Source organism: Takifugu rubripes, chromosome 20, assembly GCF_901000725.2.
Source record: "Takifugu rubripes chromosome 20, fTakRub1.2, whole genome shotgun sequence".
Taxonomy (NCBI): Eukaryota; Metazoa; Chordata; class Actinopteri; order Tetraodontiformes; family Tetraodontidae; genus Takifugu; species Takifugu rubripes.
Window position 1 is genome coordinate 4,140,227 of NC_042304.1, and position 14,621 is coordinate 4,154,847.

At 41.9% G+C, this 14,621-nt stretch overlaps 2 protein-coding genes across 7 annotated transcripts; one reads left to right on the top strand and one right to left on the bottom strand.

Annotated features, from left to right (window-relative positions):
- Positions 1-791: 791 nt before the first annotated feature.
- LOC101070548 (adaptor related protein complex 1 subunit sigma 2) lies at positions 792-9,107 on the bottom strand. Of its 6 annotated transcripts, none has more exons than XM_029828878.1 (7): positions 9,016-9,107; positions 8,222-8,400; positions 7,190-7,298; positions 6,982-7,119; positions 5,420-5,499; positions 1,795-1,803; positions 792-1,230 (listed from the first exon to the last, which is right to left on the bottom strand). In XM_029828878.1, the coding sequence occupies exons 1-5, from the start codon at positions 9,016-9,018 to the stop codon at positions 5,452-5,454; spliced, it is 477 nt and encodes a 158-aa protein (XP_029684738.1). In that variant the 5' UTR covers positions 9,019-9,107; the 3' UTR covers positions 792-1,230; positions 1,795-1,803; positions 5,420-5,451. The 6 variants fall into 6 exon arrangements, 5 of the variants coding, with proteins under 5 accessions (XP_029684738.1, XP_003973886.2, XP_003973884.2 ...); XM_029828877.1 differs by lacking the exons at positions 792-1,230; positions 1,795-1,803; positions 5,420-5,499 and adding exons at positions 2,947-3,816; positions 4,586-4,648; positions 6,404-6,434; XM_003973837.3 differs by lacking the exon at positions 5,420-5,499.
- Positions 9,108-9,383: 276 nt separating this feature from the next.
- LOC101067862 (retinoschisin) lies at positions 9,384-13,364 on the top strand. Its single transcript, XM_011614517.2, has 7 exons — positions 9,384-9,501; positions 9,929-10,000; positions 10,547-10,572; positions 10,715-10,916; positions 11,910-12,051; positions 12,125-12,320; positions 12,793-13,364. Exons 2-7 carry the CDS (start codon positions 9,946-9,948, stop codon positions 12,943-12,945), a joined length of 774 nt encoding a protein of 257 aa, XP_011612819.1. The 5' UTR covers positions 9,384-9,501; positions 9,929-9,945; the 3' UTR covers positions 12,946-13,364.
- The last annotated feature ends 1,257 nt before the right edge of the window (positions 13,365-14,621 follow it).

Genomic DNA, 14,621 nt, shown 5'->3' on the forward strand with positions numbered 1-14,621 from the left:
GCTGTAAGCAGAACAGAAGCACTACACAACTATTAGATGCTAAATACTGACTATAAGATCCTTTTATTCACATTTAGATTCAAATAATAAACCACAGTGTTTCTTGCAGGACGTCCAGTAACTCTCACATGTTGCACTAATGCAGTTTTAGCCACGATTAAACAGGATGGCACAAATCTGTCATAGAATAGATTCTACAGTGCTTCAACATGGCAAACAAGTCAATGAAGGAAAATGACATGTCAACGCTACATAAATACGTACAGCTCAGAGATTTTGTCCAAGGCATCCATGTGCAGTAACAGAAAATGCTGCTTTAATTCCTCAATACTTCACTGTTATTTAAACATTTTATATGAACATGGAGTTGCAGCTTCTCATGTGCACTTCATAATATATAATACATACTGTTCTAATGGTCAATCAGTGACTTAATACTCCATGAAAAGATGTTTTTACCACAACAGGATCAGACAGATCCGGATCAATTAAAGCAAACGCACACTGATTACTGACGTGATGCAAAAGGTTGGTTTTTGCAAACAATCCAGTATTAAAATAAACATCATTGACATCAATGATTCATTTGACACTAGTGGACATCTTTCAGCTGTTAAGGCATTCAATAATAAGTGAGAGTCTGCTGTTAGGAACCAATAGATCCTTTGGGTTCAAACTACAGTGGTGTTCTAGTGCAGCTTTTTTTTTTTTTAATCTGCAAAATTTGCAATGATAAAAAATATAGCTTGACAATACAGAATCCTTTGGCTTTGTAATTATAATGCTTTTGATTTTTCCCTTTTAAATATATCATTTCAATACTCAAACACACTCGAGATTTCCTCAAAAAAAGAAACATTAAATATGCATCACAGGGTATAGTGCTTCCAACAGCTTTGGTAAAATTTGGTTTTGGTTTGGTCAGTAAAGTGTCCTGATTTGAACTTAACTAACGAAACTTTCAAATGTTTGCATTTCCCTTTAGTAACAGTCATCAATCTGAATAGATAATAACTCAGAAATCTCCAAAGAGTGCTACATCGCTGCCTAACCAAAAGTGCGTGTGTTAGTGTGTGTGTGTGTGTGAGAAAGAGAGAAAGAGAGGGGAGGGGTGAAAAGGTGTATTAAAGATGTTACTACACACAGCAGAGAAGCTAATAGAGTGTGTGGGTGGTACTCTGTTCATGTCAGTCCAATTTCCTCCAGAACACTGCGTGGGGTCTCTGCATCCTGTGAGGGGAGGGACAGTTCAATAATGCATTATTTAAAACACACACACATGCACATGCACTCTATGGTCGCATACGCTGTTATATTTTTGGTCCCACTAACGGAGGATGTTTCACCTCCAGCACAAGCAAAATGAGGTCATTTTCAGGAAGTGAGGTCATTTTGGCTGGTCCTCACAAAGGACTGTTTGAGGGTTAAGATATGGTTTTATGTTGAGGTTAGATTTGAGTTTAGGTCAGTGTCAGGGAGCTGGTTGGGATGGTTGGCGTTACGTTAAGGAGCTAGGTAATGTGTTGATGAAGGCCTCACAAAAATGGAAATACAAGGGTGTGTGTTTGGATGTAGCGACACATTCCAGGAGCCCGTGTGCATAAAAAAAAACTAGTTTGTTCAAATTTCTACAGTGTAGATTTAAATACACATGACTAAGGAAGTTATGTTGAAATGAAAGGAATACAAAGTGTAATTCAAATGTAATTACAAGTCATCTGTCACTCATCATGCTGTAACATTAGTACTGGTGTAGTGAACGGACGGTTTGTGTTAGAAAGAAAAAGTACTTACTTTGGCATCCTAAAAAGGTTCAGCACAAAGCAAAGAGAGATGTTTAATCAGAGCAGGGAAACAGAAATTCTACTTTAGTTTTACAAGAAAAAAAAACACTGACAGAGAACCCCCCCGAAGCATCAATGCTAAATATTCAGCCCAGATCTTGTAAGATAAATCATGTATTATTCATCAAATATGCATCTTTCATTTGGGACAAATTCTCTTGGCATACAAAATCTTTCTGTAAAGCAAATGGAGGTTGGAACATTACCATGTGGGAAACTGATGACCACTAAAAAGCATAAAACCGGGACCAGAAATGAATATTCAAGAAAGGCATCACTTCAAACAGTCAACAATTTATTTATTTGCCCGCTACATTGATCCAGTGTCATCTATTCATCTCTTTCTCGGGGCACAAACAGTAAAACATCAAATGGGTTGACTGAATTCTAATCCATAAATATCAGTTTTGTCCCAAATCAATCAAAACGAGATTTACTGACCAATACATTCAAATCCTAAAACCTTACCAGGGTATTCTTGGCTAAATGATGAAATAATCAAGGTCTACTAGTCTACAGTATTACAAATATCATGTAGAACATTGAGAATCTACTGTGTTACTGTCTTGTGTTTATATGTGTGTCTGAGTCTGGTCTTTAATTAAAGGGATAGTTCACCCAAAACTAAAAACAAATGTTGGCTTTGTCAGGATGCTTAAAGCAACAGAAAAGCATCCAAAATGTCTCCAACTGTTCAAATCTACAGCCTACAAACACAGAAGAGGTTATATTATTAGCATTTGTTTTTCTTTTCTTTCCTTAAAAAATACAAATAATTCAAAATAAGAAAAAAAAAATGTAATTGAAGATGTGATTGGAGGAAACAAAAGTTTGTGACATCTACATGAGGAAGAACAGACGAACACAGCGTCTAATGTGGTCACTCAATGCAACATTAATGAGAACACCAGAAATAATGAAATAAAATAGAAACTAAAATGGGCAGATGAGCAATCTGCCCACTGACAAAATAAATACTTTAATATGAAGCCTGAATTTATATCAAAATCATGTAAAAATATTCCATTTTGTGGTTATTTGAAACCGCAAAATGTTTATTTGTGGTTATTTGAAAATCTCTTAAAAAGGAGGGTTTTTTTTCTACTTCCTATAAACACTCATGGTGTGAACAGCTATCTGGAGACACACCAAAGGCAGCCCACTCTCTCCCTGTTGGGGGGGGGGGCTTTAAAGTAGAACATAGACCTGCTCTGCACACTTCTGCTATTCCATTTTAAACAGATAACCATAACTAAACATAAACTGCCACCATAAACTAGCAGATTTCAGATTTAATTAGAGTGCAAGAACAGAAAAGATGTGTTGACCATCAGGAGGATGCCCCCCCCCCCCCCCCCGCCCAAGCTGCCAGTGTTACCTGAAACTGCTGGGCTCCACAGCAACAATGGTTACCGGCTTTGTGCATCACACATGAGGCCTGTCTACCTCACTAGTGTGACACGAGCCGCTATCTGAATCTGCTAGTCTATGAAGGGCAAAAAGGTTCCAAAAGTACAAACAGAGCATTGTGGGATCGCCGTGGCGCTCCGTGCACGCCTGAAGGGTCCCGGCAGCAATAAGAGCGGGGCCTTGAACTGGAGCAGTGATGGAAACAACAAGGGGACAGAAGACAGGCGGGTCACAACATAGCACCATAAATGCTGTGCTATTACATATCCAAGCCTAATTCAGCCATCAGAATGTTCTCATTGTTCAGAACAATTACAATCTACTGTAACTATGGAGACTATACTGCATCATGTTGCTGTCATGTGACCGGCGAGTACTGTCCCGCCCCACCGACCAAGGACAATGGCAGGTGTTGAGAGAGCAGAAAGAAAGGGGCCAGGCACTGAGGAGCTCAGCATGCAGGGCGGACAGCGGTGGCATCACCGGCGGCGGCGGCGGCAGCGGCAGCAGCAGCGGTGGCAGCCAGTCAGTACACAGGCACGCTAAAGTACTCGTGACGAGGCTGCAGGAGAGAAACGCACACTGCTTAGACGAGGAGGCAGCAGACAGTCGGGGAGGCTCAGCTCACACAGACATTCACAGAACATGCAGGCGATGGAGCTTCAGACTATCAGAAGCCTTCACATGGACGAGGGAGGACAAGAGAGGAACTCTCGTTCTTGCTGAGAGTTACTGGAAATGGAGGAATTAACCAATGAGGCTGTTGTTTGGTTGGGTTTTACTTGAAAAACATGTAGATATTAAAAAGATTACATCTCCTTCTGAGCTGTTGACAAGTATCAAATATCCAGAACGAATGGAAACAAACAGAAGAAAGAACATTCTAAATTCAATTAGTAGCTTCAATATAAAGTAATATGCATTAGTGATGATGAGTCTGCAGTAGTTCTGAAGTGTGTTTGTTTTTTGCTGTTCTGTGGAAAATTCTAGACTCTCAGCAAGAAACATCAAATCTAATCGTAAAGTGTTCAGTCTGAAGTTAATGTGAACAGTGGGAGTTTATTCAGGACAAACTCTGGAGGTCATCTGTCCCCTCTTCAGTGTAAATGTTTCCTAATGTTATTCAGTGAAGGGACGAAAACAGATAAGTGTTACACATGATACACTGAGACACTGGGACAAACTGGGACAAACTTTGTTGCTGAACTGTGGACCATATAAACTCTACAGACTAGAAGATCCAACTACAGACAGTCTCACACACCCCACTGCTATGAACAGGCAACTGACACATTACAAGTGGCCTAAATCCACAGACAAACAGTAATCACCTCAGTCGGCCTAGTTCTGGAAAAGACCAGAGGACTCAGAGACCATATTTGGGACCATCACACCTGTGAGGCAGAGTTTTATGAGGACACAATAAGCAGAGTAAAACACTGCCATTCAGTGTGGATCAGGGTAAAAATCACAGGATCTATGATTCTACAGGGTGTGTTGAGGAGACAGTCTGTGCACCGGCATAACAACCAGGAGTGGAGTCGTTATTCTAAAATCTGCTGGCTGGCATTATGGTAATGGCCAGCTCCTGAGGAAAGTTTCATTAACGCTTATTAAAATAATGACCCAAATCTCCTGTGGTATGCCTACTATGTAATTATGCTCTCTGCACTTACTAATGCCTTCAAATCGGGCCCTCGCCCCAAATGTGCTCAAGGTTCACTTTAGATAAAGACACACCTCGTTTAGATCTTTTAATCAGAAACACCAAGAAACACTGTGATGATAGCTCGTTTTTTAGATTTCGCTCCAATTCTTCTCAATTTGGAGTCAAATTGTTGGAATTTTATCATTAGATCCCCAAAAAAGTCTTGTTCCAGTAAATAGATCTTCCAAACGCGGCAAACAGGACCTTGGTTATTAATCCGACCACATCCCTGTGGGATTATAATGAAAGGATGTTTATCCGGTACTGTAAGATGAGCTGGAGCTGCGCCGCCTGTTAGTCAGACATTCACGTTAGAGTTCATGCTGGTGACGAGCCTCTGCGTTACACTGTGGAGTCAGCGTTAGGAGAGTCATACTGACATGCAGTTAACGTCCACGAGACCTGGGGGAGAAAACAACCCATGCTGATAGACTGACTGTACCAGTCTGGTAATTACCAAAAAGCCTGGCTGGAGGTAGCGAACAAATCTTAAATGAGCTCTTCATTTGGCAAAGCTCCCCAGTCTTCACCCTGGCTCTACGAATACAGAATCAAGCAGTGAACTCTCACTCTCTCCTGCTCGGGGTCAATTTGTTCCAGCGCTCTGCTGAGTCTGACCTCATCCCTTTCAAAGTGAGAACAGCGGCTACAGTTCTGGAACTGTACCCTGATGGCGCCGTTCAGAAGGACGGTACAGGACGTTCTCTCCTGCACGGCTACTGTAGCCGCTGAAGTCCGTGAAAGACAGGACTGTCCTCGGAAATGACACTCGGCTGAACAGCAGAAGCCAAATTCTTTAAACGTCGGCCTGCAGGTTAGCTATGATGCGTCGGACCGTTACGCCTCAAATCAATCAAGTAAATAATCAGCTAAAACCAAGGACGCAATAAATAACACAGGCAAGAACATAAAAAACCCGAACCCTGTTTCTGCAGCTGCAGAGAGGACAACGACTTCATGTTTGTCAGAGAGAAGCAGAAGACACAAAAGAGGCTCCTAAAAAGGACTCTTCATTTTCACTAAAACAATGTCACACGTGGTGAAAATCGCAAGAATGTGTCAGGCTTTTGTTACTCGCTGTGCTGCCATGTATTAGGAAGTGTTGACACACCTTCTGAAGCTGCACGTCACACACGCTGCTGCTTGACATTAGTGTCTCCAGTTCCAATGTCTGCAGATTGTCTGAACCAAACGGGCGCGCGTGTGTAGCAGTGACAACCAAGGTTGAAAAGGTTTTGTGGGCCGGAGCGCAAGCAAAATGCGCATGACTAAAACAAAAATGTGGAACCAATGCACTGCGGGGACTCTGAGAGGGAGGAGAAGACTATAAATCGCTATGGCAACGCTGCTGGGTTTGGTTTAGTTTGGTGACTAAAGAACAGCTAGGCTACCATTCTAACACTACTTTGGGTTATTGTTGGGGTTTTTTAACAAACTGTACCTGAAAAGAGGCGCATCTGAAAGTCAATATTCTGAAAATCACAGCGTTAAAGAATAAACAGAGGAAAAGGTCAGCTGGGCCAGCATTAGGAAAATAACATCAAGGACAACGAAACACTGGCCAAAAAAAAAGGGAAACCACAAAAAGTCTCACGCTCTTGTTAAAATCCTCTGGATCATGATCTCCATCCAGGTAACCGTTGCAAAGGACAGCCTTTAGGTTGGTAAAGTAAAAGGGACTCTAGTTCCAGTTGTCAAGTTTATTTTGTAATCGCTAGGTCCAATTTCACGACAACCTAAAATCTAATTAGCATTTAGGTCTAATCCGCTGAAACAAACTACCATGAACATTGTTTTGGTCAACCTTCAAAAATCACCATGTAAAGATTTAAGACATAAATCAGTTATAGTAGGTTTTCAGAGGTTTAGAGTGTAACAAAGTCCATCAATCCACATGTCAAATAAAGAATTCATCACATAACCGCGAATGTCTGAATGGTCACACTGCAAGAGTACGCTGGAAAAATCAGCTAAATAAATGTGACCGCACATATGATAGAGGTCATGAGGTGGCCTTACCTCCTGTAGTAAGTCTGCCTGCTCAATGGCCTTCAGCACGTTCTTCTTGGACGTCTCCTGAGCTTCTCCGCCCAGCAGGAACTCATCCAGAATGAAGTAGGCCTTCTCAAAGTTGAAAATAATGTCTAGCTCGCAAACCTGTTGTTCACAATAACAACATTAAAAAACCGGACGCTAAAATCGCCACGTAAAACAAGCAGAAACCTACGCTGCCAAAGTATTTGTCCAGCAGCTCCACGTATCTGTGGATGATCTCCAGCGTGATGAGCTCATTGTCCTGGTCCTCTACTGCACAGCAGAAGTACAGGCTGGCGTATCTGCAACACATTAACTCCGTATTATCTTGTCAACAGCGTCAAGATGAAGAGCATTTGTGCAACGTGTGTATGTTTTTAACAAGCGTTTACTGTTCTTATGAAAGAGAGCAGCCGGATATGAGCTAAGCCTCATTCTGCTGTGGCTCCTTATCCTAATAATCCCTGAGGTGCTCTTCAGCATGTGACGACTGGCTAATAAAGACGTTGGGCATTTGATCCCTCGCAGCCATCAGGCTAATTCTCAAACACAAGATTTCAGGAATGCGTTGGCTTCTTTGATGGCGAATTTTGAAATCTTGAACGCTGGAATGAAGGTTTTAGTCCAGCTTTGAAAGAACAAAAAAAGTCTTAAGTTGTCTGTGGCGCCAGAGGAACGACGCAGCAATTTTCCCTGCGGCTGACGCACAAGCTTCCGCTGTGGCCTTCACAAAGAAACTGTGCAACAATCCGACAGTAAACTCCACCGCTGTGTTCATCATAGTGCGCCCACTTGATTAAAGGAAATACTTTCTATGTAAAAGAAAAACAGGAAATAAAAAGATTAATTTAGGGAACCTTTAGTTGGCAAAACACAATGCTTATGACCCGCTACCAAGGGAGACGTGTATAAAAATATCAAAACAACGCATGAAAAACAAACTGCATTTAAAAAAGTGAAAGTCATTCATGAGAACTACTTTAAAGTTCCTCTCTGGTGAGGTCACCTGGGATCGCCACAGTCTGCCAGTCTTTCTGTTGGCACAGCAACGGGACCTAATGAAGTCAAATGAATGGCTCTGATGCCAGCATCTCTCCGATAACCCTGATTCTCTTACCGAGCCAGGCCAGTGAATGACAGGTCCACAAATTGTTCAGGCAAGAGTGAAACGTTCTATTCACGTGTGCAATCATCCACAAAACCCTTTTGTCTTTTTCCTACCCACCGCTTGTACACAATCTTCAGGTCTCTCCACTCCAAAAAGCTGCACATCTTGGGCTTTCGAGCCAGGATGGTCTGCACCAACTCTCTGGTGATCTTCTTTTTCTCCTTATCAGATAAGGGCACGTACCACTTCTGGAGCCGGAGCTTGCCTTGGCGACTGAACAGCAGCATGAACTGCATCTGCAATGATAGCAGACACAAGTGAGGATCCTAGTCCAATATTAGTGGGGATTATTTTAACTGCTACTTATTCACCTGCATTCAAAAAAAAATCACTTGTTATTAATGTATGGGTGTGTCTCAAACTGCGTGTAAAGTAGGAACAAAATATGCCAACCGCATGATGCTTGGTCCACTCAAATTGAGCAATAGACTTGAAAAACTTTTAGAGAGCTGAGTCATTGTTGGGGAAGTTTAAAATGAGGATGTGCCGTAATGATAATACAGTAATTGTAACCCAACTAATGGAACAGGATGCTGTGATGCCATGTGTTAAAGATAAACAGCGCAGTTTCACCTGATGTTCGCAATTACTCCTTCAAGGGACTACACATGCTGTTCCCTGCTGGTCCGGGAACTCTCGTATTAAGACCCAACATAAAAGCCACCTTTAACGTGCAAAGTATATTTTTCATTCCCGTTAATTATAACACAGTAACGGAAGTGTAACACAATTATTCAGCCTCTAGCATTAGCCCGTTCAACCAACGACGAACCTGCTTAAAGCAGAACACGAGAACAAGCGTTTGATTGGTTATAAATGTAAGAAAAATACGTTTTAAAAAAAATACTTACCATGATTACCAACAGAGTATTCTGCCCTAGATAAATGAGGCAGCCAACGCCACCCTGAAACAGCGCGACCAGAAGGTGTCAAGCATCTGATTGGCTAATGGCGCCCTGACAAGGCTTTTTATTGGCGGAAATCTTCTAAAAGGCTCCGCCCAAATGATCCCTTTTCTCTGAACTACAGAGATAATTGGCTGGTCGATACGTCAATCAACAAGGAGCCACGAAAGATTTCCGCCTGTATAAAAACCTCCCCTTCAGAAAAACCTGCTGAATTTTTAAATAGAGGGCAAGACATTCTCGGGTATTTCTAAGCTTTTCTGCCCACTGTTGTTAAATATACATTTTTGGAAAATCCTCTAAATGCCTTTTATATATAAGAATAAATTCTACCAGGGTTATCAAGATTCATATTAACAATATCTAACTTTATGTTAGGTAGAAGTGTCCAAGTTTGAATAAAGCTGGATTCCCTTATCTCTTTAGCAAAAGGTGAGCAAACACACTCCTACCAAGAAAGGAAAACCTTGTGTCATTGTTGACATTTGTCCTTTTGTCAACACAGCACAACAAAGAGTAATATTGATTAGTTATTTATGTTAATAAATGCTGAGAGTTGTGAGCGGCTTGATTCTTTGACTGGGTGCATCACTTTCTTGTCATTAACATTGTTGCTTACATTGTAGACATGGGCTTCAGTTTCATATTGATATACATTACCACACTGATGTGACCTGAATATGGACCATAACCAAGAAGATGTTCAGCTTTAACAATTAAAATAAATGGTTTCCAGCACAGGATTACACCCAGAAGACATAAGGAAGATGTCTAAAGCCCAAACATTGTATTGGATAAAGCCACCACGGTCTGCTGGATTACAGTAATCTACTAACGTGCACATACTCTGTCATTCCAGAGCGACTGAAGAGGAGGATGGAGGGCACCGCTCGATGTGCTGCTGTGCTGTTCTTACTTCTGATATGTCAGGGTAGGTCATACTGATCGACACGAAGGGTCATTATTTTATGGCAAACAAAAGTCTTGTCAGTCACCATTTTAAACAAACGATAACTCTTTAGCCCGTTAGACTGAAAATCTACTTTGATGTCATCGTCATGAATAGGTAAAGCATAACATTTACTTTGGCATTAAAGTTCTATAATTTTTGACTATATTTTCAGGGAAAACCTGTTTTTAGCTGCTCTCTAACCACATGTTTCTGGCTAGTCTTTATTTGCAGCATCATAACAGGCTGCATTCTCAGCTGTAATTCTCTTTAATTTAACATGTTAATTTCTTAGTAAAGTAAATAATTTAAATTCACTGGTAATTGAAATGAATGCATCAGTGACATTCACCTATGTATGTATATATTTTTCCTAAATTTAACATCAGATGTGTATTTTTTAAAAACACATACCTTTAGACATAGATTTAACAATAAATGAGATATATGTTTCTGTTTGGTTTTCGGCTCTTATATTTAATGTTACTATCTGCTTTCACATTTTGCACATCTGTCCATGTGGTGCAGCACTGATCACTGTTCACTCTCAGCAGGTAAGAGCCCAGTAAAGGACCTAAAAGGAGTCTCAACTGGCCTTTGTTGGCTTTCTTTCAAAAAAGAAAGAAAGCCAACAAAGGCCAACCAAAAAAGGTTGACTGTTTAAACAAGCTGCAAATAAAGCTGCGTGTTTTTCAGGAGGAGGAGGCCGTCCAGGAGGAAGAACTGCAGGAGGAGGAGCAGGAGGTGGAAACATGGACAGGGAGCGTTAAAGCCTGCACCTGTGACTGCGAATCTGCTGAATCACCCACACGCAACCCTGCCACCGCCACTCAGCCCGTCCTGCTGACCTCACCGTCTCCTCCACCGCCAAAGGCTCATCTACTCCATTGCATGCCAGGTGAGCTAGCGTGTCACAGGCCAAGTTTAAAACCCTTAATGATGAGCAGCCTTCCATCCCCAGGTTACAGCTGGTGTGACTGCAGCCAGCAGATGGTTCCATCCTAGACTGCTCTCCACCTCATCTGGGGCTTTTTCTCTGATCTCATTACTACGATTTTTTGCAATTAAATCAAAGCCCTCTAATCGAAATCGTGTTTTTTTTTTTAACTTCTGTTAAACTTCCTGTTTAATTAAGTGAAGTAATATTATTTTGTAAAAATCTCTGATGCATCTGGGCCAAATTAGTGGGTTTGGATGTGGATTTTTAAGTGGATTAAAAAAAAACAACAAGAAAAACAAACAAATGATTAAAGAAATTTTACATGAAGCAGGGCCCCACCTACCGTAGTTCTCCTTTCCATCGATTCACCAAGGTGCTGAAATACCTCCCAGGTTTTGCTCCGTGTTGACAAGACAACATAATTGCCCCTGATTTGTCTATCGTCTCTCCCAGCACATCCCAAGAGAGCTCTAATGCCTGCAGAGGTCATTTAAGTACAATGTCATGTAAAAAAAAAAACTATAAGAGCTTTGTGACATGTGGAAATTCTGCTCAAACATTTATATTTGTTATAGAACATGTAATGTATGGTGCATTCACAAATGAGGCTTCTCTGGCCTGTAACTGGATTGGGTAACTGGTGACACCTCCAGTTGATGAGTGCTTCCTAGAACAAACCAAAAACCAGACTGGACCCTTAAATCACCTCATTGTGGGGGGGGATTTAAACTGACTATTCTAGTGGATGTACTGTATCTGTGGATGAGAGGTAAGAACACACACATAAAGATAATCTCATTAGTGGTGCAGGAATGTGATGATCAGATTAGGGATCTAAAATTAGGGCCCGTCCCCTAATGACATGATACTGGACAGAGCAGCACTCATCACATGAGGTGTTTTACTTTGATGAGTTGCTAAAATGCTCATTCGTTGCCTCATTCTCTTCAGAGTGTCCCTATCACAGAGCTCTGGGCTTCGAGGCTGGATCTGTGACATCAGACCAGATCAGCTGCTCCAACCAGGACCAGTATGGTGGCTGGTATTCCTCCTGGATGCCGGAAAAGGCCCGCCTCAACAACCAAGGTTTCGGGTATGCTGCAACCCCCCCCCCTTCCCCAGTAAATATAACACAATGACCACATGTTGATGTATTTGTTGTACAGGTGCGCATGGCTCTCCAAGTTTAACGACCAGTACCAGTGGTTCCAGATTGACCTGAAGGAGACAGGGGTTGTGTCAGGAATCCTCACCCAGGGTCGCTGTGACGCCGATGAATGGATCACCAAGTACAGCGTTCTGTATCGCTCGGTGGAAACCCTCAACTGGATCTACTATAAAGACCAGACTGGAAACAACAGAGTAAGGACACACAACACCAGCTCTGCTCACTGAGTAACAAGGTGTTCTGACTGCTTTACCCAAGTGCCGTCCCGTTTCCATGGCGTCAGAGCTACAGCAGGGGCAACTCAATGGAAACAGTTTTTATTCATAGTAAGCTGTGTGTGACTGGCCAGTGTGCAAGCTGTGGTGACCAGTACACAGCGCATACTTGCACGCATATTCCAGATTAAATCCCATTTAATTGATATTTACCTTGTAAAGTCTATTTATGGGGGAAAGTTGCACTTTTACCAACCTGGTTCATCAGCACATCTACATTTACCTCAAGTTGGATATTTGTACAGTAGAAATCCTGCTTGCTGATTCCACACTTGCTTCATTGCATTGTTGTTGTTTTTTTAAATTCCTGATTAATTCCTGAGGGAAACTGAACGTTATGAGGATCCACATTATTGGCTGTGGTTTAAGGCTAATTTCTCTCTCTCTGCAGGTCTTCTATGGGAACTCCGACCGCTCCTCCACCGTCCAGAACCTGCTGCGCCCTCCCATCGTGGCCCGCTACATCCGCCTGCTGCCGCTGGGCTGGCACACCCGCATCGCCATGAGGATGGAGCTGCTCTTGTGCATGAACAAGTGCACCTGAGGTGTCCTCAGGTGTTCTGGCCCCTCACTCTGCACTCTGACCCCGCCAGGCTGTCGGTTGCCAAAAAAAGGAACATTAGCTCACAACTCATCCCTCCCTCGCCATCCCCACATTTAGTCGACTTTGATGTGTTTGCGGCGTCCATCAATGAAGTACTCGAAGATTTGACTGTAAAAAAAAATCATAAATTGGGGAGCAAATCAGCGAATCAGTATAATAAAAAGATCAAATCAGATGTGTTTATTTCAGATTTATTATTACAGTTGTAAACATGGATATTCTAGAGTCGTTACGCATTCATTTGTGGGTTTATGCTTCCATGTTAAGTGATCTGCTGAGGAATAAAGAGCAGATTAACACTGACTATATGCTACTAATTTGAGTAAGAAAAGCACAAATGTAATACTTTGATTCAACACGTGATAAACATCTTGTGTTTTATATCTTACCAAACAGGTAGTCACACATCAGTATTAATATAATACACAGTGCTCCTACAGTTACACAATAACGCAAAGAGGGTAATGTGTCAGTTACAAAGTGCGCACAGTCTTTACACACACGACGCACAATATAACCCAGTCATGTGACCGTGGGAGCATCTCCAAGTGAGGAAGAATTTACCAATCAGAGCAATATTGCTGAGCCGTCGCTTCAAAGTGCAACACAAACCCCACTGAGGGGTTCTCTTCCTGCACCATGGGGGTTGGAGGGGTGGGGTGGGGGGCATCCTGCCTCAAAGGTGCCTCAGTGTGTGCAAGCAGTGGGAAATACATGAGTGCAGTGATTCCCCACAAACACTAGAGAGCAGGTACAACTTCTGAAGTTACAGGACAGGAATGAGGTGACAAAACATGGAGCATCAGGTGAAACCGGATCATCTGAACTTTGCTATGCTAATGAGCACAATCATGATTTAAGCGTTGCCTTCGTTTTTTTACTCAAAGAAGTTTTGGAATACAAGGATTTAATATATGGATGGTTGTGATTTACAACCACCACTGAATAGTTTTGAATTATCTCTAAAATCTGGAACCATTTATGTAAAATCAATTATGATATTTTAACAAGTTCAACAAGTTACGCAATATATAAAATATTGCGTAACTTGTTGAGTAGTAATTGATATCTTTGGTTACAATAGTTTCCATTGAAAGCAGGGGGACTCAATGCTCTACGTATGATTACATGTCAGTATCTAGTTTTTTTTTTTAGTTTTAGCATCTCTACCTATTCTCTCCTCTCCTCTATCTCCTCTACCTGTCCTCCCCTCTTCTCCTCTCCATTCTCTCCTCTCCCTTTCCTTCTCCTCTCCTCTCCTCTCCTCTCCTCTCCTCTCCTCTCCTCTCCTCTCCTCTCCTCTCCTCTCCTCTCCTCTCCTCTCCTCTCCTCTCCTCTCCTCTCTCTCTACCCAGCCGGCCATCAGCAGGAGGGTCCTCCTACATGAGCCTGGTCCTGCTCAAGGTTTCTTCCTGTTAAAGGGGAGCTTTTCCTTGCCACTGTTGCTTGTTGGGGTTCAGGCCCTGGAATACAAGTTTGATTGTAACAGACGCTATATAAATAAAGATTGATTGATTGGTCTATTTTTCTCAACGTAAAATATGGAGAAATGTACACAAAACAAAACAATGAATTGCTTTTTACACAATTATGGACATGAAAAGCTGGGAATCACT